General features: G+C 58.0%; 8 protein-coding genes across 8 annotated transcripts; 4 read left to right on the top strand and 4 right to left on the bottom strand.

The window, feature by feature from the left end:
• Nucleotides 1-178: 178 nt before the first annotated feature.
• BU26DRAFT_521697 (glycosyltransferase family 3 protein) lies at nt 179-3083 on the bottom strand. Its single transcript, XM_033829602.1, has 5 exons — nt 2675-3083; nt 2526-2623; nt 2199-2474; nt 591-2146; nt 179-540 (listed from the first exon to the last, which is right to left on the bottom strand). Exons 1-5 carry the CDS (start codon nt 2739-2741, stop codon nt 441-443), a joined length of 2097 nt encoding a protein of 698 aa, XP_033681248.1. The 5' UTR covers nt 2742-3083; the 3' UTR covers nt 179-440.
• A 489-nt stretch (nt 3084-3572) lies between these two features.
• BU26DRAFT_489226 (uncharacterized protein) lies at nt 3573-6989 on the bottom strand. The gene is made up of 2 exons (XM_033826013.1): nt 5788-6989; nt 3573-5737 (listed from the first exon to the last, which is right to left on the bottom strand). Exons 1-2 carry the CDS (start codon nt 6772-6774, stop codon nt 3902-3904), a joined length of 2823 nt encoding a protein of 940 aa, XP_033681247.1. The 5' UTR covers nt 6775-6989; the 3' UTR covers nt 3573-3901.
• A 1052-nt stretch (nt 6990-8041) lies between these two features.
• BU26DRAFT_532846 (glycosyltransferase family 25 protein) lies at nt 8042-9327 on the top strand (the record flags this gene model as incomplete). The annotated part of the gene is made up of 3 exons (XM_033831126.1): nt 8042-8200; nt 8276-8484; nt 8541-9327. The coding sequence occupies 3 exons, from the start codon at nt 8042-8044 to the stop codon at nt 9325-9327; spliced, it is 1155 nt and encodes a 384-aa protein (XP_033681246.1).
• Nucleotides 9328-10021: 694 nt separating this feature from the next.
• On the bottom strand, nt 10022-12030 carry BU26DRAFT_65086 (uncharacterized protein). The gene is made up of 2 exons (XM_033836149.1): nt 11647-12030; nt 10022-11594 (listed from the first exon to the last, which is right to left on the bottom strand). The coding sequence occupies exons 1-2, from the start codon at nt 11931-11933 to the stop codon at nt 10199-10201; spliced, it is 1683 nt and encodes a 560-aa protein (XP_033681245.1). The 5' UTR covers nt 11934-12030; the 3' UTR covers nt 10022-10198.
• Nucleotides 12031-12862: 832 nt separating this feature from the next.
• Nucleotides 12863-13691, top strand: BU26DRAFT_64927 (uncharacterized protein). Its single transcript, XM_033836146.1, has one exon. It carries the CDS (start codon nt 12987-12989, stop codon nt 13575-13577), a length of 591 nt encoding a protein of 196 aa, XP_033681244.1. The 5' UTR covers nt 12863-12986; the 3' UTR covers nt 13578-13691.
• On the top strand, nt 13444-15902 carry BU26DRAFT_64915 (uncharacterized protein). Its single transcript, XM_033836145.1, has 4 exons — nt 13444-13803; nt 13860-13917; nt 13978-14684; nt 14734-15902. Exons 1-4 carry the CDS (start codon nt 13651-13653, stop codon nt 15640-15642), a joined length of 1827 nt encoding a protein of 608 aa, XP_033681243.1. The 5' UTR covers nt 13444-13650; the 3' UTR covers nt 15643-15902.
• Nucleotides 15704-16336, bottom strand: BU26DRAFT_64979 (uncharacterized protein). The gene has a single exon (XM_033836148.1). It carries the CDS (start codon nt 16245-16247, stop codon nt 15765-15767), a length of 483 nt encoding a protein of 160 aa, XP_033681242.1. The 5' UTR covers nt 16248-16336; the 3' UTR covers nt 15704-15764.
• A 509-nt stretch (nt 16337-16845) lies between these two features.
• BU26DRAFT_607477 (glycosyltransferase family 25 protein) lies at nt 16846-18518 on the top strand (the record flags this gene model as incomplete). Its single annotated transcript, XM_033835755.1, has 3 exons — nt 16846-17445; nt 17597-18176; nt 18256-18518. Exons 1-3 carry the CDS (start codon nt 17128-17130, stop codon nt 18516-18518), a joined length of 1161 nt encoding a protein of 386 aa, XP_033681241.1. The 5' UTR covers nt 16846-17127.

The raw sequence follows: 18518 nt of genomic DNA, 5'->3' as shown, positions 1-18518 counted from the left end.
GGCCCAGACGCTGCACCTCATCAGCCCACCGCAACGGGCTCTCCAATACAATGGCTGCAGCAACACAAACACATTCCTGATCTCCATCCTCGCCGCACCACGGGTATCTAGCTGGCATCTTGCAGAGCCAAGAGAGGTTGGCATTCCAGTCGGACCTTTTAGTCTCACCACGGTTCAGCTCGTCTCGGGCGTCGCTAGGGAACGGTGGGTTCCGACCCAGGTTCGAATTGTTGCAGATGGCAAATATATAGATGAGATATGAGAGCGCGGACCATGCTTGCTCAGGTACCAAAGAATTTCACAATTGAAAGGCTCGCCGAACATCGCCACCATGCAGGAACATCCCGATGCAATACCAAAACACGACAGCGTACAGAGGATTTAAGAAATAGCGGGCAATGCAATCTAACGTCTCCTCCCTCTCGCCTCTATGCTCTCCCTCACCCCATGCCATTCAGCGCTGGCGAAATCGCGCCCGAGCCTGGCTTCTTCGTCTTGAGCGTCAGCGGGAATGGGTAGTCATCCGGATCTTCCTCTTCCCTACAGAGATATTAGTGGGTTGTCATTCATGGTCTTCGGAGTACACTTACGGGAGCTTCCAGGCAATGTAGTCTTCGGTGCTGAGGCCTTCGCGTCCTTCTTGCAACGAAGCAAAGTCTCCGGGAGTCATCATGCCTGACCTATCGCGTGGGGAGCCAGGCTCAGACAGGGGTCGCGAGATCTTGACCTCGTGGGTGCCGAAGAAATCTGGCTCCTCGTCTTCTTCGTACGCCCCAGGATAGGCTCGTCGAAGAGCCAGCTGCCGAGCCTTGACATATTCCATGCCCATCCGCTTCCAGTCAAGCAAGTCGCTGAGGCGCTCGGTTCGGTTGCGCTGGTTGATGCGTTGTCGCTTGCTTTTCTTTGTAAATTCAAACATATAGTCGACGAGCTGATTGACCGAATCATCAATTCCCTTCATTCGTCGGTCCACAATGTAGATTCCGTAGTCTGCGGCGTTCTCGATCAGCTCCTCCATGTAGCAGCCAAAACCAGACAGATTAGTCGTGATACTGGGCACGCCCATGACGGTACATTCAGCGGGAGTGTAGCCCCACGGCTCATAGTAGGAGGCGAAAACACCGAGATGAGTACCGCGGACGAAGTCGTCGTAATCCAGGGGCAACACCGGATTCGATGAGTTCAAAAACTCCGGGTGGAATACGACTTTGACGCGGTCCGACGGGTGGTTGAACAGCTGGCAGCGGCGGATCTGGTTCAGCACGGGATCCTCCGTATCATTGACCATGTTGTGGGTTACGATGGGCGGGAGAGTATGTCTCTTCATAGCGAACAACCGCCGGCGGAGCATGATCTTATCTGAAGCGGATAGTAGATCCTTATCGTCAGGCACTTCCTGGCCTTCGGTCCATGCTATTGAGCGCTCGAAGAGCTTTTTGCCAATGTTCTCCTCGATGACCTTGATGGTGTCGTGGAGCGACTTGATGACGGCTTGCCCTTTGAGGGCCTCCACAGTGAGCGACTGCGTCTGTGCAGGCATGATCATAAACGCAACCACAGTCATGTTCGACCCTGCGCTCTTCATCCGGTGGTTCAGCCGCGCCAATGACTCGATGAACATGTCCACACCCTTGTTCCGGTACTCGTACCGGCCCGCAGTGAAGAAAAAGAGTGTATTCTCAGGATCGAAATCATTGTGGCCGTAGAAATGTCCCCTCACAAAGTCGTTGATTTTCGCCTTAGCCTGTTGATGTAGGTTCTGGAACTCGTGCGTGGCGGAGAACTTCTTCACGTTCAGACCGTTCGGCAACACACCGTCCGGTTTCCGCTTGAGAAGATGTTCGCTCTCGTATGCGGTGATGTGGGAGACGGTGGTGAAGACGTCGGCCGAGTGTGTTGCAGCGCGCTCGATGCAATACCGGTGGTAGATGCCACGCTTGCCCGCTTCAGCATCCACATCGAAGTATTGTAGGTTGTTATAGAAGTCGACGGAGCCAGCGCACAGATAGCGACCAAGGAGGGTCGCGTGCGTGGTGAAGATAGTGGTCACGTCGATGCGTCGCTTCTTGCAAAGTGGGAGACCGACTCCGGCGAGCCATTCATGGAATTGTGCGATGACGGCTCGCTTCTTCTCGTGGTACACGTACTGCCCAGTGTTAGCAGCTGTTCCGCCGAGCTTCTTGAGTGCTCTGCCATACCTCGCCCAAGAACCACGCAATCAGGTAGCCGAAAACAATGGCTTCATTGGTTTCTGAGTCACCAGGCGGTGAAGGAATGCCTGCGACAGACCAGAGATCGCCCTTCCACTCGTCCAGATATCCGTAGGCAGTGCCAGTGTCGAACAGAAGGACCCGCGGGGCGCCATCAATAAGCCATCGGCCGTACAGAGTCTGGATACCGCGTTCGTTCATCGACTTGATGGTAGCCACCATAGCCGGGTCCTTGGGCTCCAATTCCTCAACTTCGACCGCCGCCTGTCACCGCTGTCAGCAGGCTGCCAAAGTTGTCGTCGGCGCCGATCATACCGAATTTCTGTTGAGCGGCCCCAACAAAGTATATGCCGAGCCATATTCAGCCGTGGTCACCTGAGCTTTCGACTTCAAGACAGAGTAGATGCCGCCAACTGCAGGAGTCAGTTTGGAGCTTCTGCGAGCTTAGTTGTGATCGAACGTACCTCGATTCGCAACCTCGGTAGCGACCTCGAAGAGGACGTGGTTGTTAACGTCGCGGGTCTCGGCCATTGTGCTAGCGCCTCGAAGCTTCCGAGAAACAAAGGAGAGCGCGAAAGAGTGGTTCAAGACAGCTGTCTGGCGAGTCTAATAAGCTGCAAAGTCGGGGTGCGGCGAGCGTGGAGCTTGGGTGAGCTACTGAGACGGGCGGCCCTAGATAAGTGCTTCGTATTGGCTCAAGATCGAGGCGCCGGGGTGAAACGAAGAGCGTGAGCCTCAATTGCCTCGGTGAAGGGAGCTGTGACGTGCAGCGGGCGTGCAACCGTGGGACAACGGAGGACGAGACAGGAGGAGGCGAAGAAAAACCAGATAGCTGTGCCGTTTGTTTGGCGCACGAGCGCGTTGAGAGATGAGATGGAGCCCGGAGAGAGCTAGGCCGCTTTGAAGGCGTAGAGCTTGCACCCCTGCAATTACGTCACACTAGGCGATAGCGGCATCAATCGGCCCAAGAGCAGCCATTGGCCTATCACAGCGGCCGTCGAGGCGGTGCGAGGATGCATTCGGTATCCCGACTTCGCAGCGGGGCAATAATTTTCATCATCCGATCTCTCCTGAGATTCGCATCCCACGCCTCTACTTTCCAACCGCGGCGTGAAGAGCTTCAACGTGCTCTGACGTCGAGCGCCACGGCAGAGGAAGGTGCATGTGCATCCGTCATAAGACGGTGCGGAGGCGGGGTTGCCGTTGGCCGTTTGGTGTAGGATTGGCGGCCATCTGCCCCTCCACTACAGAAACTTGTGGGCCGGTTTGCAACAGGATCTTGGAGCTGCTGTGGGGTACCGTGGGCACGTGGATGAGGTTGCAGCCCGGCCATGCAGGGAGGGCGCGCTAAGGTAGGACATGCAGATCTTAGATTCAGATTTCCAAGCGATACCGTGCTATTCGATCCGTGAGGACGACGACCATGACGCCCCTCAGCCATTCCGCGGTATAAATGCTCCGAATAACCTCCCGAAAACCTCCGAGCTCTACCATGCCGGACGTGGAAACAACTCAAGACCGATACCCAGATAGAATACTGAAGCAAGACGAACAAGTAGGAAAGGTCCCCGAGCCATAACTCCACTCTGGGGATATTGAACTCCGCAAAATGCTCAAGCGCGCCCCGGCCATACCAGAATTACCACTCATTAACGCGTCTCTTTATACTCATCCCTGAAGTCCCCATGGCTTCATCCAAGATCAACACTCTGTCGCCTGTCGCGGTCAATAACCGGCCCCGAGGGGCCACGCACCCGCTCGACGCCAGCGAGCAGACTGCCCGAGGCGAACTTGGGGTTCTCCCTCACATCGAGCATCGGACCCCTCGCTTTCGAACCGTCCATAACTCCATGGCCTACTGGCCTATGTCCCTGGCCAAAGTTCGCTCCAGCAAGAAGACCACCGCCAGTGAACGCATTGCTGTCATCCTCAGGGGCAGCAGAGTGGTTGTTCACCGTGTATGCCGCGAGGCCTTCGCCCCGTCCTTTGAGGGATCGCGTACGCTCATGCCCGCCGATGCCGTAGGTTCCATGTGTACGTGTGGTAGGCGGCCGAGCGGCGCGCCAATCTTGGGAGGGCGGAATCTTGATTGCTTCTTCTAGAGATGTTGCATTTTCGACCAGAGGGCCAGCGCCGGCTTCCGGGACATAGCCCTTGCCCTTACGAGCATGTTGAGGCGGCTCCCGGTATTGGGGCGTCAGGTCTACGAGAGGTTTCATTTTGCCCCGCGTTGAAACACTCCGCTGGATATCGCTTGAAGTTCGCAGATGAGTGGTACGGACCGAGGCATTGCGGTTGAGGCCGGAATCGTTGCCTGTCGACTGTGCAGCCATGTAGTCCATGTTACTGATGAGCGACGGGCCATCGGTGAACGGCCCAGACTCCTTCCTCTCGCGGTCCTGCACGGCTCTCTGTCGCTGAGAATACTTTCTCCCAAGCAGACCGCCAGGTGCAAACGTTTCGCCCTCGGGATCGGAGGAAGAGCTTTGCGTGAGCGAATTCGTCCTGCCTGTGGGTGGCACCGAATCCTCATTACTCAAACCGCCCCTATTGTACGCCACCGGCGGCGGACCCTTGACTCTTGCCGACATCTTCCTTGCATGCAACGTTTTCGTATCCACCCTAGCATGCGCCGTCTCACCAGGGTGTGCAACCGAGTCCTTTATATGTTCGAGGTTTTTGTCAAACTGATTAAAGTCAATCAAAGGCGTGAAGGTCCCCAGTTGATAGTAAGAACCAGTGGAGGTGTTTCGGGTATGGGAGGATCCGCCACCGCCTTGATCAAGGCTAAGACGCCCAACGCCATTCGACAACAGCCCGTTCGTAGCTTTGCTTTCCTGTGTCTTTGGTTTCTTCTGGCCTTCGCCCATAACGTGTTTGAGATGCCAGCTCCTCCAAACTTGCAAAGACTTGTAGAAGTTTACCGCCGTGTGCCTGTCGTTGGTGCAAAAGAAGTGAACGTATCGACTCTCGTCCGAGAAGATGTTTGACTTTTGCTGACTTTTGACTGCGTAACACAACTTCTTTGGAGGCCTGACCTTCGCAATCTTGCGTGAGGTGGGCGTGTAGATGTCGAAGTCTGACAGATGGCAGATGTTTTCGTGATCCTTTGAGGTCTCGCTTTTTGCCATCATCAACTGTCCGTCGGATCGAAGCGTAATGTACCTTTTGTTCCATTTCTGGGGCCGGGAAGAGTAGTTCAGGTAGCAGCCCATGCCTTGCGGTCTAGAGTCGGGAACCGAAGGAGCAAGTAGCTCTAGACGGTCGATGTCATTGTATGCAGCGTTAACGATTTTGAGGTCATTTTGAGCATCGTTGTCCCATGAATTCAGGACGTCTCGCACATGTTCATATAAACGCAGCGGACGTTCGACGCTAACCTTCTGAAAGGATTCGATAAGCACATCGGTATGTGGATCAATTGGCTCGGTCATGCAAAGGGAGGCCGATCGAAGCAGGTCCTGCGCTGTGGTTTCCGGTGTGACAGGGAGAAAGAACCTCTTGTCGTTGCGGACGACGGTCACGCGCTAGAAAGCAGGTTAACATCTGAATCTATGGAAAAGGAGATTTTACGCACCCGATCACCGGCATTCACGGCAGAGATGGGTGCATCGATACCCAGAACGGCGCCGCCTCCTCCAGGTCTAATTGTGTCCATGTCTCGATGGCCGTTGCTCGGCTGCGGAGACTTCGAATGAGTTGGAGGACTCTCTGGTGACGCTGGCGCACCGTCTTTGCGTCTCCTGAACAGTCCAAAGCCTCCACCGTGCCTCGGGGGTGACACTGGCGGAGACGCCTGTGCCTTGCGAGCAGCTTCCTCCATCCTTGACTTGCGCTCCGCCTCTTCCCTCTCCTGCAGCCTTCTCGCGGTTTCCGCCTTTTGCAGCTTCTTCCCGCGCTCCTTTTCCTCCTTCTGCCGCCGCAGCTGTTCCACCTCCTCAACCTCTCGTTGTGCCTTCAGACGCGCAGCCTCCTCCCCTTCTCTGCGCAATCTCTCCTGTTGCTCGCGGTCGGCTTGTTCAACTTCCTCTTTAGCCTGCTTCGCAGCTCTGAGCTTCTCTTTCATGCGCCGATGCCGTTCGGCCTCATTCTGAAGCAGTTGCTTGGCTTCGTCGCGTGCGGTGCGGTGCGGTTGTCGAGCCGTGGCTGTGTCGGCGGGTGCGGGCTCCGCTCGCGCTCGTGAGCCATTTGGTAGTCGCGGTTGGGCATTGCTTGCAAGGCGGGCTTGTGGTGAGCTCAAAGCGCGATAGCGGGCGGAGGTTGTGGTTTGCGTTGTTGGTGGAGGCGGTACCTCAACGGTTGCCGATCGCAGAGGTGGAGCTTTTGCGGCGGGCGCGTGAGATGTTGCGGGCCGACGGTGGTAGCGCGACATGCTTCTGCTGACTGCAGCGTCTTTCTGGGGCTCCATTGGGGGCAGCGGAGGCATAGGAGGAACGTCTTCTGCGCGCTGCTGCGCTGCGTTGGACTGCTGGGGCTGCGCTTGCTGTGCCTGAGCGCGGCGCACACTCCGATAGCGCGAGAACTTCTGCGGAGGCGGCTCCGGGGGCAGTGTTTCGGCGGGCATGTTGTGCGAGAATGCAGCAATGCTGTGCGCCGCTGCGTAGGTAAGGGACGGAGTCGGAGGCCCATATGGAGGTTGGGCGCGTGAGGGGAAGGGGGGATCAAGGGTCACGGTCTCCTCAGCATAATTAAGTGGATGCCGTACCTGCGCTCCCACGCGCCAGGCACTCAGCTGAGCGTAAATTGAAACTAAAAGTGCCGCGTCCCGCAGTCTTATTAGTCTTGGTTTTGGGGGATGGTTGGCGGCCGCCAAAAATACGCACTTTCGTTGCCGAACTCCCCTTTCCTGCAGGGAAGCACGCGAACAACGCCATGCCAGCGTACCTGTGCGTCATTTCCGCTTCAGGCGAGGCGCGTCTCACATCAGAGGCTTCGTTCGACTTCCTTCTATCCCCTTATATGATATCTAAAGCTCGACCTCTTCAATGCTCAAGCTCCCTCTCTTCAAAAAGGTTGGGGGACTAGAGTCTCTGTCTTGTCGCAGTATTCAAGACCCATAAAAGCGGTTGGTACGACGGAGAGGCGCACAGAATCGTATTCGCAGATGAGGAAAGTGTGGACAACAAATTGTTACCGTTCCATCTACATACAACAACCCTCAGCATGTTGGTCGTCGCATTTCAATTCCTCAAGATCTATCCGACCAATAAGCAATTCCGTGTCTTGTGCAGGTTCCTCTCCTTCATTTGTTCCTATTGCATCCTGCTCAATTTCACCGTCTCGTTATCAGCCCCTCATGTAACACCTATCTCTCAATGCCCGCAGCAAAGACTAATCGGATTTCACGATGGCTATTAAGATGGCAAAGAGCGGGCGCATGAGAAAGAATGGGCGAGGATGAGCGACCGACAGTCAAAGAACCCGTTGGAAAGGCCAAATATTGCTCATGTATACTCAAGTCAGGCTGCAACACTGAGAAGTTTCGCACAATGGAGGATGTCCATTGTGCGTTTGCTCGCACACCGCCCACACTCGTCTCCGCAACGAACCGAGTGTGCGGACGCAATTCCCCAATCGCCCATTCAATCCACGCGTCAGAGTCGGTTCCTCAGGTGAATGGGTAGGAGCCCAACCAGGATGCTTGCACGATTGCTCAAGAGGAAGCGGCAACCCGCATCGCCGTCATGATCGTGACCACCTGCTGGCCCATGAGGTGGCACAACGGAGCACAGTCACCGATTCACCTGTTCACCTGCGCCCTCTTCTCGACTCTCCCCTCAGACGAACAACCAGCACGTTCGCTCCTATCGCTAATCCTATCGGCCGTTGACATGGACGCGGGACGCCGTCGCCTCTCTCTCCTTCTCCTAGCATTCCCGACATTCGCCCTGCTCGTCCTGTTCTTCCACCCTCGCGCCTTCCCTGTTGGGCGGTATTCGTCGACGTCGACTTCTTCTGTGGTCGTCACTGCTGCGAATTCCACTCTGGGTGTAAGCCATGCCTGCCTTTCAGCCCTACCACACCCGGAGGGCACAGAAAGAATTAGCTAACACGAGGCAACGCAGTTCGGCGCTCTACTTGCCGTTTCACACGCCGCATCCCCGAGAAGAGAGGGTCTGCTATGGGCCGCGAATCTGACGGGCTTGGAGATTACGATTCCCGAGCAGCCAGTATGGACCGAAGGCGACTTGGAATCCTTCAGAGCGAGGGAGGGTAGCCGCATCTCGAAGGGGAGCGCGCTGGCTTGGTTGGGCCATCTGAATGCGCTGAGGTGGTAGGTCAATCCGAGTCTCATGGCTTAAGGTGGCCGCTTATCGCTCACTACCGCAGGTTTCTCTCCTCAGACCACCAAACGGCTCTCATCCTCGAAGACGACGTAGACTGGGACATCGCCCTCCGCCTCTCCCAAGTGCCCCTCACAGCAACCGGCCTCCGCTCCCTCCTATCGCCCGAAAACACAACCACGACCACGCACCCCTTTCTCTTCCACCGGCCAAGCATCCCGGCCGCACACTACTGGAGCCCGCCAGCAAACTGGGAGATCCTCTGGCTCGGCCACTGCGGCGACAAAACGACACCCCGCCACATCTTCTCCCGCCCACACGTCGCCTACCACGACGCCACCGTGCTCCCGCACTCCGACCTCGACCCAGCTACCTCCGCCCTGCTCGACGCCCTCTCCGTGCCCGAAGAAGCGCGCCTCGTCCACCGCTCCTACTGGCCGCTCTGCACCTTCGCCTACGCCGTGACGCGCGCCTCCGCGCAGCGCATCCTCGCCGCCTACAGCACCGAGGGCGAAGGCGGATGCCAAGCCTTCGACGTCCGCATGCTGGAAGCGTGTCGCGATCACGACTGGCTGTGCTACACGGTTACGCCGGAGCTGTTCCACCACATTGCAGCGCCGAGCGAGATTTCGCACGTCGACAAGGGGGGAGGAGGAGGGGCAGATGGCGCTGTTTCTAAACCGGAGGACCGGCCGAAGAAAGCGACGACGAATATCGGATGCGGGGCGCGGCAGCCGGGGTTTTGGGTTGATAACGAGGACGAGAAGTTGAGGGCGTGGTTGATGGGTAAGGTGCTGAAGGGCGAGTGTTTGGTCGACCCCTGGATGGAGTAGGGCGCGGGAGCTTAGGCTGAGTGTGAGATTGGAGTCAACGGGACGGGGGCGGCGTTGGTGGAAGTACGACTTACTCATCGGCGACTCCTCGTTCCGCTACACCTATTGTAATATGCGAAGGGACATTGCTCGTTACGGGGTTATTCTGTTCCTACACAGCAGCAGTATACCCAGCTCCTCGCCAATATAAGGTACCCATTCCGGCATTTCGTTCGCGAGACCACGCTGCTGGGGAAATGGCGGAGATAGCACATCACACTCAAAATGCCAGCACAGCATCATCTTCAACCTCTCATTCTCTCGTGTTCTCTCTACCAAAGTAAATCAATCATCCTCATACTATACACTATGACACCCTCCCTTTTTCAGACCTATCTCCATATCCCCATTCCGTTCTGTTCAGTTCAGGCGGCGCGCCCAATCCAAACTTCCAAAAGAAGTCGCCTGTAGATCTTCCCTTCCCGTCTACACATACGAAGCATCGGAGCGCCCGGGCCATGCATTGCATTCGCTGCATGGTGAAAAAGCCGAATTCATTCCATTCCGTTCCCGTCCCATCCAAGCCATAATGCCTTTCTCGGGTGAAAAATTACTCCGTTCGACATATGAGAAGCTAAGAAGCGAAAGGGGGTATTCCGGCAGATGAAATGACAAGGGGAAAAAAAAAAGCCCGGGATGCGGACCTGGAAGGTAGGTAGGTGCCTGAGGCGTTGCCCTCCCCACCGGAGAGGTAAGGGCTCTGCTCTGCTCTGCGCCTCTACGAACCGGGTGGTCGAAGGCAGGAAAAGGATGAGGCAGCATAGGGGCATACGCCGCTCAGATAGGAATCGAAATGTTGGACACGGGGCGGTTGTACGCGTGTTCAATTCACTCAGCGCCATAGATCCGCCCTCGACGACCGCTTTTGATGGCTCATCCAGCTCGCGCGGATCCCGTTGCCCAGCGAGTGCGAATGCGCGTGGCCGTACGAGGACGACGGGCCGAGATTGCCCGCGCTCCGCGGCCTCTCGCTCTCCGCTGGGACAGCCAAGAATCCGCCAAAGCCGTTCGGTACCACGACGCTCTTCCTCGCATCGCCGCCCCATTGCGGCCCGAGGCCCTTGCTTGCGGAGTAGCTGCTCAGTGGCCGGCCTCCCGACATGGAGCCTCGCCGTCCATAGCCGTCGGCGGGAATAATGGAGGTGAAAATCCATTCAAGCTCGTCCAGGCCCTTGGAGAAGACCTCGAGTGGTTGGTTGAAGCCGCGGGGGTTGTGCGCGGGGGAGTCGGCAAAGGGACGGATGGGTGGGGCGAGGGTGAGCGATTCGGGGAAGTCGGGGTCGCGGACGTAGAGTTGGCGGAGGGAGGGGAGGGCGCCGGACATGAGCGAGTTAGTGAGGTATTGATAGTAAGATGCGCCAGGCGGATACAGCTGGTTGGCTGAGTTGGAGATGATTTCGTAGTTGAGCTTGCCGAGTGTGCGGGAGGTCATTGGCGGGAGGGGATCGATGGGTAGAGCGGCGGACACGGTCGCGGTGTACTCCAACGTCTCGAGACTTGTCGCCATGCCCAGAATGTTATGTAGTGACGAGACTGGCAGCCTAGCGCAGTCCTTAATCTTCAACGTCCTCAAGGCATCTCGGCAGACGGGATTCTCCAGATACTGCACGACGCCCTCGGCTGTAATGCCGCTGATCTTGTTCAACTTCAAGGTGTCCAACGCAGGGAATTCGGGAATCCCGGGCGCAGAGTGGAAGATGCTGTCGTTCATCCACGAGATGCTGGTGAAGCTGACTTCGCTCAGCCATGGGAGGACGCCAAACACCCGCCTAAGGATCGAGGGCTCGATTTGGATCTTGTTCATCTCAATAACGCGCAGCTCTTGCCAGTAACCATGGAGCAATGACTCCAGGGCCTGCTCGCCACCCTCGTTGAACTTGGTCTTCCGGATGTGTGGACACCGCGCCTGTAGCTCTTGCCGCAGCGTATGACACGAGGGATCGCCGCTGAAGAAGCCATCCGGGAGGTCGATGTATTCCAGGTTCGGGCAGACCGACACTGTCCGCGCCAGATCGGCTTTGCAAGACTCCCGGGTCATGTACGGGAGCTTGAGGAGGCGCACCCGCGAGCCTATGTAGTGGTTCTCCCGCACCGTCCGACACAGCTGCTGCAGTCGCAGCGTCGGCGGGTCAACCTCGTCGCCGCCGCGCGACTTGCGCTTGCGTTCTTCGGCATATACTTCCTCCAGCTCGCAGTAGTGGACGGCGTCGATTCGGATGCTCCTGTAGCTACCCCACGTCAGTTCCTGCCGTATACGAATGTACCACCGGGAGAACTCACAGCAGGCCTGCGGCAACCCCATACCATTGTCGCTTGGTCAAGGCGCAATGCGCCAGGTCTCGCATGTCACAGGTCATGCACCCATCGTGGCCCGACTCCTCGCTCGGCTCGAGGGTCTCGTCGGTGGTGTGCGGGCATACGAATTCGAAGATGCGGCGCAATATTTTGTCGTCCAGGCGCTGGCTCTGGTCGGGCCCGTGGTAGACGGGGAAGTGCAGGTCGTCGCGGGCGCGCAGGTCTTTGTTCTTGGGGCTCTTTGCGCGGCGGAAGCGCTTCATGAAACCCATGATGCGGTACGAGAGGGAGCTGGCGGGCAATCAGAAAGGTACAATTGGCACGGGCGGCGCATTTAATCTGGGGAACAGCAGGGCCGCGGGGGAAGGGTGTTTGTAAGGAACAAGGCCGCGCCAGGCACTCTGGCTGTACTCACTCGCGGCGGACCTCCGCGTCTCGCGGGGAAGGCTGAAAGCGATGCCGAGACATGAGCAGCCGGCGAATCGGCGGTTGCGGATTTGAGGCAGCAATACACGGACGGCGGCGGCGGGCTTTGTGCGAGGAACAAAGCGAGCGAGCAGTGTCAGGCCAGAGCACGATGCGGTGCCAAGGGGCAGTACCTAGGCTGAGGCTGCCGCTGTGCTTGTCCTGCGTGGCGCTGGAGGCTGGCGGGCGTGGTGAGCGGCGGGCGGACGTGTCTTTAAGGGGCACGACCTCTTGCAGCGGAGTCTCACTCGCAGCTCTACAACATGACCAAGCTGGACGGGGTCTTAGTGCGCGTGTGGGCGGGAGCGCCAATGGCGATCGGCCTGCCACTCGTCGTGCGCGCGTTGGCCAGCCGCGTACTTGAACGGCCTCAAGCCTTTCACGTCTGCTAGACTCTAGAGAGGGTGAGTAGCAATGGGGCCGACACGGGACTTCGCAACGGGAAGGCGCGCCCACTCGATCGGCAGGGGCAAGCCACACCACCGCATCTGTATGGACATGCAGAGCAGCTGGGGCATTTCTGGAGGACAGAAAACGGCTGCGTGCTGGAGACGGGCTGCTGTCTACTGTATGGTTCATGGGCTTTCACACGCAGCGCGGCGGGCGACAGATGCCCCAAATCGCCGTTTGACGACTGCCCTACAGCGCCCCTGAACCCTGCCCCGCTGGCTGCGCGCTCTGCGTCGCCGCGGACAGCCAGCTCGCAGCCAAAGAGACGGCCGCTCGGGGCGCCGGACGGTGAGCTCGCCCGGCGCCGTCGAGTATCGATCATCAATAGTCTACCCAGACGGGCGCACAGCGTGGGACGGGGGCGGCGGAGCACACGCGGAAGCGTTCAACAAGACGCGTGCCGTCACTCAATGAGAGGGCGTCGAGCTGTTTCAGATGCCAATCAGGGCAGCGGAGCACCGCTGCCGAACGAGGGGCGCCACGCATGCACCCATGGACGGCAATGCTGGCCTGCTGGCATGCGGAAGCGGTGCTGCAGCTGCAGGACAGGCAGGACTGGACGTGAGGTGTCAAAAAGCTACACATGCATAGGTGAGGGCACACCTGGGCAGGTGGAGGAGGTGAAGGCATGGAGTAGAGAAGGCGCGGCGTCGATGACATGGTGCAGCTGTCGGCTAACTCGAGCTTACCCCATTCGCTCGCGCCCGTTTTTGCATCTACAAATCTTCGTCACTCAAGCTCCCCAGGATACAGCGCACGGCCGCTCTGCCCTCCCCTTCCATTTGGCCTCGATCACCTCTCACCTGGAATCTCGTCCCATCGCCCGAGCCGCCGCCTTCACTTCACCGCCGCAGCTCACGCGTTCGCTCCTCTCGCAACCGGCCAAGCTCCTGGGTGGCTCCATTCACCTACCGCTGACGTCCTCGCTCCTGCCTCCGCCGCCGTCTCCGCCGTCCTGCATAGCTCCTCCCTCCTCCACCCTCGCCGCGTCACATCGGTAGCTGCGTGCAGCAACCCGGAGCAGGAACAGCGCTGAGATACACGAGCCCCAGTCGAGAGCCGTCCACCGTAGCCATGGCCACCAACAGTCCGGCTCCCAACCTCGACATGTACGTCGTCATACATGTAGCCACTACGTGCGATGAGCACGGGGTCTATGTGACCAAGGACTCTGCAGAAGTGATTGAGCTCGGCTGGATTCTGCTGGATGCAAAGTCCTGTGAAGAGGTATGTCCCGGCTTCCCCAACAGCTCGGCGGACATCTGCTGACGTATGTCGTCCAGCTGCACCGCGAAAGTGTCCTGGTCAAGCCGGTGAACACGCCGATTACAGCTCTATGCAGTGAGTCCCGGTGCCCTCGATTATTTCCCTCTGGCATTGGCTGACCAACTTCCTCAACAGCGAGTCTTACGACTCTGACCTGGGACCAAGTCCGAAACGCCGGCACCTTCCGAGATGCCATCAGCCGATTTGATGGCTTCGCCCAAGAGCATCTCCTCCCGAAGAACCTCGAGTTCGCCTTCGTGACGCTCGACTCGTGGGATCTGCGAGTCCAATTGCCGCGTGAGGCCCGCGATAAAGCCGTCGTGCTCCCTCCGTACCTGCAGCACTCACGGACATTCGATCTGCGCACCGAATACCAGCGGTGGCAAGCGCACCACCCCGAATCCTTGCCTTTCGGGTCCAGTGCACTTTCCAACATCTGTGCTGCGCTTGAGGTTGAGCCGGTGCAGTCCTCTGCCCCAATTAAGCACAATCTCCCCTTTCACTTGCAAGCACTCGCGCCTGCCTCGCCAAGACGCGCGATGGAGGAAGCAGTGACCCTCGCCCGCGTACTAAGAGGCTTAATTCGCAAATCACAGCCTCCACAAGAGCATCCCGACGTTCTCACCAAACCAATGGATGCCCGTGCCGACGTCAGAGCGTTCCTCTCGGAGCGCAGCAAAGTGCTCCACATGAGCGGATTGCCTCATGATACCACCCAGTCTGAGCTCGAGAGCTGGTTCACTCAGTTCGGTGGTCGTCCTATCGCCTTCTGGACCCTTCGTACGCCCGATCAGCACAAGCCAACCGGCTCCGGCTTCGCCATCTTCTCTTCCCACGAGGAGGTGAGTCCAAGCCATGACTCCGCCCTTTCACTCTGCTAACCTTTCCCAGGCCGCCGAAAGCCTCTGCATGAATGGTCGTGCTCTCAATGAGAAGGCCATCGAGGTGTCTCCCTCCTCCAGCCGCGTCCTGGACCGTGCCGCCGACATCCTCACGCCGTTCCCCCCGAGCAAGAATCGTCCCCGCCCCGGTGACTGGAACTGCCCCTCCTGCGGCTTTTCCAACTTCCAGCGTCGGACTGCCTGCTTCCGCTGCTCTTTCCCTGCCATGCAGGCCCCTCCGGGAGACCCATCAATGGCATACAGTGGTTACGGCTACGGCCACCCGTCCATGATGGGCCCTCCACAGCACCACATGGGCCATGGTCACGGTATGGGCGGCCAGGGCGGGGGCCACATGCGCGGAGGCACCAGCATTGTCCCCTTCCGTGCCGGTGACTGGCGCTGCGGAGAGAACGGCTGCGGATATCACAACTTCGCCAAGAACGTCCAGTGCCTGCGTTGCGGTGCTAGCCGTGCAGGCGCTACCGTCGTGGCCGACTCTGCCTTCCCGTCTCCCATGGAGCCGTCGAACAACTTCGGTGGCATGGGTCCTCCCTCGATGGGCGGAACCCCCGGACCGGGACCTTTCGGCGCGGCTGCTTTCGCTACTGGTGGCTTCCCTGCCCAGCAATTCGGAGGCCTTCCAAGCTCCTATGGACCTCCATCTGTCGGTGGGGCGAGCCCGTATCCTCCCATGGGTGCACAATACGCTCCCAACGGCATGCAGTCCACACCCTTCGACAGCCGCGCCGCTGAGGCTGCTTTCACCTCCGCCGATCCCTATCCGGCTCAGGGTGCCATGAACGGTGGAGACGGACGCAACGACCCCTTCTCGTTCCTGTCGACCGGCTTTGGCTCGCTGTCTATGAACGACGACCGCCGCAATGCGTCCAACGCGGCTAACAAGTCTCCTGCGTAAACCCTCGTACATACAGCTATGGGTCTCGCTCAGTCTGAATATTGCTCGAACATTTTGGCATGGGACGGCTTCTTTGGCAAGGTCGGCGCGGGTAAGAACGATTTGTGGGTTCTTCAGACTGGTTAAGATCTGTGGCATTTGCGGGCTCTCTGGCATGGAACGGCAGAGACTATAGATTGGAGATCTCGGCAATGGTGTTTGATACCTTCGGGACTGATGGTGTTCGGGGCATCAAAACTTTCAAAAGCCTGGCGGGAAAAGTACGGATACGGGTGGCACACAGGCAGGCTTGCTGGTCCTTTCTTGGATTTGTCCCGGGAGGAGTCTTCTTCACTTTCTTTCTTCAAATGTGTCCTTTCTTGATTTTGCGTCCTCCCATCTTTCCTTCCCAGACTGCCTGATCTTCCTCGTTTCTTGCGCTGCACAGTACCTTCGAGCTTTGTCTTTTTCGCACCCCGGCTTTCGTGATCTATTGCAGTCCGTTGCGTGGCATAGCGTTTCTGGGCGGATCGGTGGCACATGGGGCCAGGCGAGGCGCTGGGGGATGGGTCAGCGGGTGGTCTTCGGATTGTAGGTACCGGGAAGGGGGTTCGTCTTTTCATCATAAGTTCGCACAACCCATATAGATATTCCGGAGCAAGCGGCTCTCGTTACCCGCCGTCTCTACCGGAGTTGTGGCGGGCGTGGTCGACGCTTCTCCGTCAAAACTTGCCAGCTAGAAAGCTGCTGTATTTACTGTATTTCGAGCTTCATTTCCTTGCTCTCTCTCTCTCCGTCGAGTCTCTCAACTCCGAAATTGTGGAATATATACGGGGGATACTACGTACCGGAGACCCCAAACTGAGTATAGATAGTCATATTGAGCTGAACTGGTTTCGCCTCCTTTAGACAGACCTGACATGATGTCGCCTTTGTCTCGGGTCAAGGTTTGCCACCGAGGCACCAAGCTCCACGTTTCTCTTCTCCCACGTTTTCGAACACCGGCTCCCATTCCCTGTACACATTCTTCGCTAACACCTCATTCCAGCAGACCCCGCACTTTTCATTCCCGTCAACACGCTCTTGGAACGTTTGGCAGGAGACGCCTCGCTTAACTACCCAAATACGCACTAGCGCCACCGTTTGCGGACAACCGCTCAGCCTCGCTGTCCTACTTGGGTAACATCAGTCTATCCAAGACTCTAAATATACCTTCTCTACGAGGTCGTTTCCAGTCACCAGATGTCGATGGCATGGAAAATCAACAGGTCATTTAAAGCGTACGAGTCCGAGGTAGTGTATCGTAGTCTTTCTTCTTACTAGTCTCTCGTCTGCTCCGAGTGCATGCCGTTGCTACATTCAGTTGAAGGCGTTTTGTTGCATATCCAACCTCGTTGAGTTTTGCGTCTTTGTATACTGTCTATCCTATTTCGCGCGAAAGCCCTCTCCTCAAACCATCTCTCAGCACATCCCTCGCGTATACCACCATTCCATCCATCCACCACCATGGCCCTCCGCGTCGTCAACGCCAAAGTCCTTTCCATCTGCACTCTCCTGCTCATCTTCCTCGCCACTCTCGCGCACTTCTTCTCCAGCCGAGATGGTCCCCACGTGGCAGCAGACGCCGGCAGTCGGCTTGTCTCCGGCAACCACCAGGTCCCATACGTCCCGAGCAATTGGCGCACGCGGAAAGCTAAACCTGCAAATGCGACACTGGACTTCCAGGAGATTCTGTATATTAGCATGCCGTATCGCACGGATCGCCAGGATGCTATGAGTCTGCTTGCGGCGGCTACGGGGTTGAAGGTGACGCTGATACCTGGGGTACGTACGTGTAACGTGATTGATACTCCCAACCAGCACTTCCCTATCCTCTATCTCCCTACCCCGTCAATATCCAAAAGAAAGAACTCCTAGCTGCTCTGAGAAGAGAGAAGTGAAATGAACCCACGCAGGACTAACCCAAGACCAAAAGGTCGACGTCTCCACCATGCACCCCAAAGCCAAACCCCTCCTCCCCTTCGTCGACCCCGCCAAAGCCAACGACTCCTTCCTCGGCGTCTGGCGCGCCCACGCAAATGCCTGGCGCCACATCATCGACCACGACGTCGCCACCGCGCTCATCCTCGAGGACGATGTCGACTGGGACGTGCATATCAAGGACATCATGGGCCTGTGGAGCTTCCAGCTACGGTATAATAACAGCTTGCTTTCTCCCTCCCCTTCCTCTTCCTCCTCCGCCACGGATAAGAGTAAGAATCAAGAATGCCCCTACGGCTGCGCCTGGGACGAGCTCTACATGGGGCAATGCGGCAACACGCCGAACCCGGACGACCGCCGCCACCAGGTCTACGCGGACCCGCACAGCCCCGCGGTGTCCACGCACACGGATCCCATCGTCGAGGAGATGACGCAGCACTGGAATGTGTCGCGCGACGCGGCGGCGCTGCGGATAATCAGCCCGACGTACGGGCCCCTCTGCGCGATGGGGTATGCGGTTACTCGGCTGGGTGCGATGCGTATGCTGTATCAGATTGGCGGGTGGCGTGGTTTTGGTACGTGGGATTTTGCTTTTATATCTATTCCTTTGGCTGCGCTCCCTTTCTCTAAACGCTACTAACCCCCCTATCTTAGGCATGGGCGTCGACAACGAAATCGCGTTCCGCACGCAAGAAGGCCGCCTGCGCGGCTGGACGCTCAGCCCGCCCTGCATTACCGCCTGGCGCACCGGCGGCGCGCGGGACAGCGACAACGACGGCGATAGCGCGGAGCGAGTAGACGACAAGGGCAATGCGGGCGGGTTTACGAGGGGGCTGAAGGAGAGTGCACGGAAGGCGATGGAGAGGCTGCTGGGGGAAACGGTGGATAGGCGGGTGGAGGAGTTGCTGGGGCGGTAG

Source organism: Trematosphaeria pertusa, assembly GCF_010094035.1.
Source record: "Trematosphaeria pertusa strain CBS 122368 unplaced genomic scaffold BU26scaffold_11, whole genome shotgun sequence".
NCBI classification, from domain to species: domain Eukaryota; kingdom Fungi; phylum Ascomycota; class Dothideomycetes; order Pleosporales; family Trematosphaeriaceae; genus Trematosphaeria; species Trematosphaeria pertusa.
Note: the sequence above shows the minus strand (reverse complement) of the source record. Positions and strands in the feature narration are given on the sequence as shown.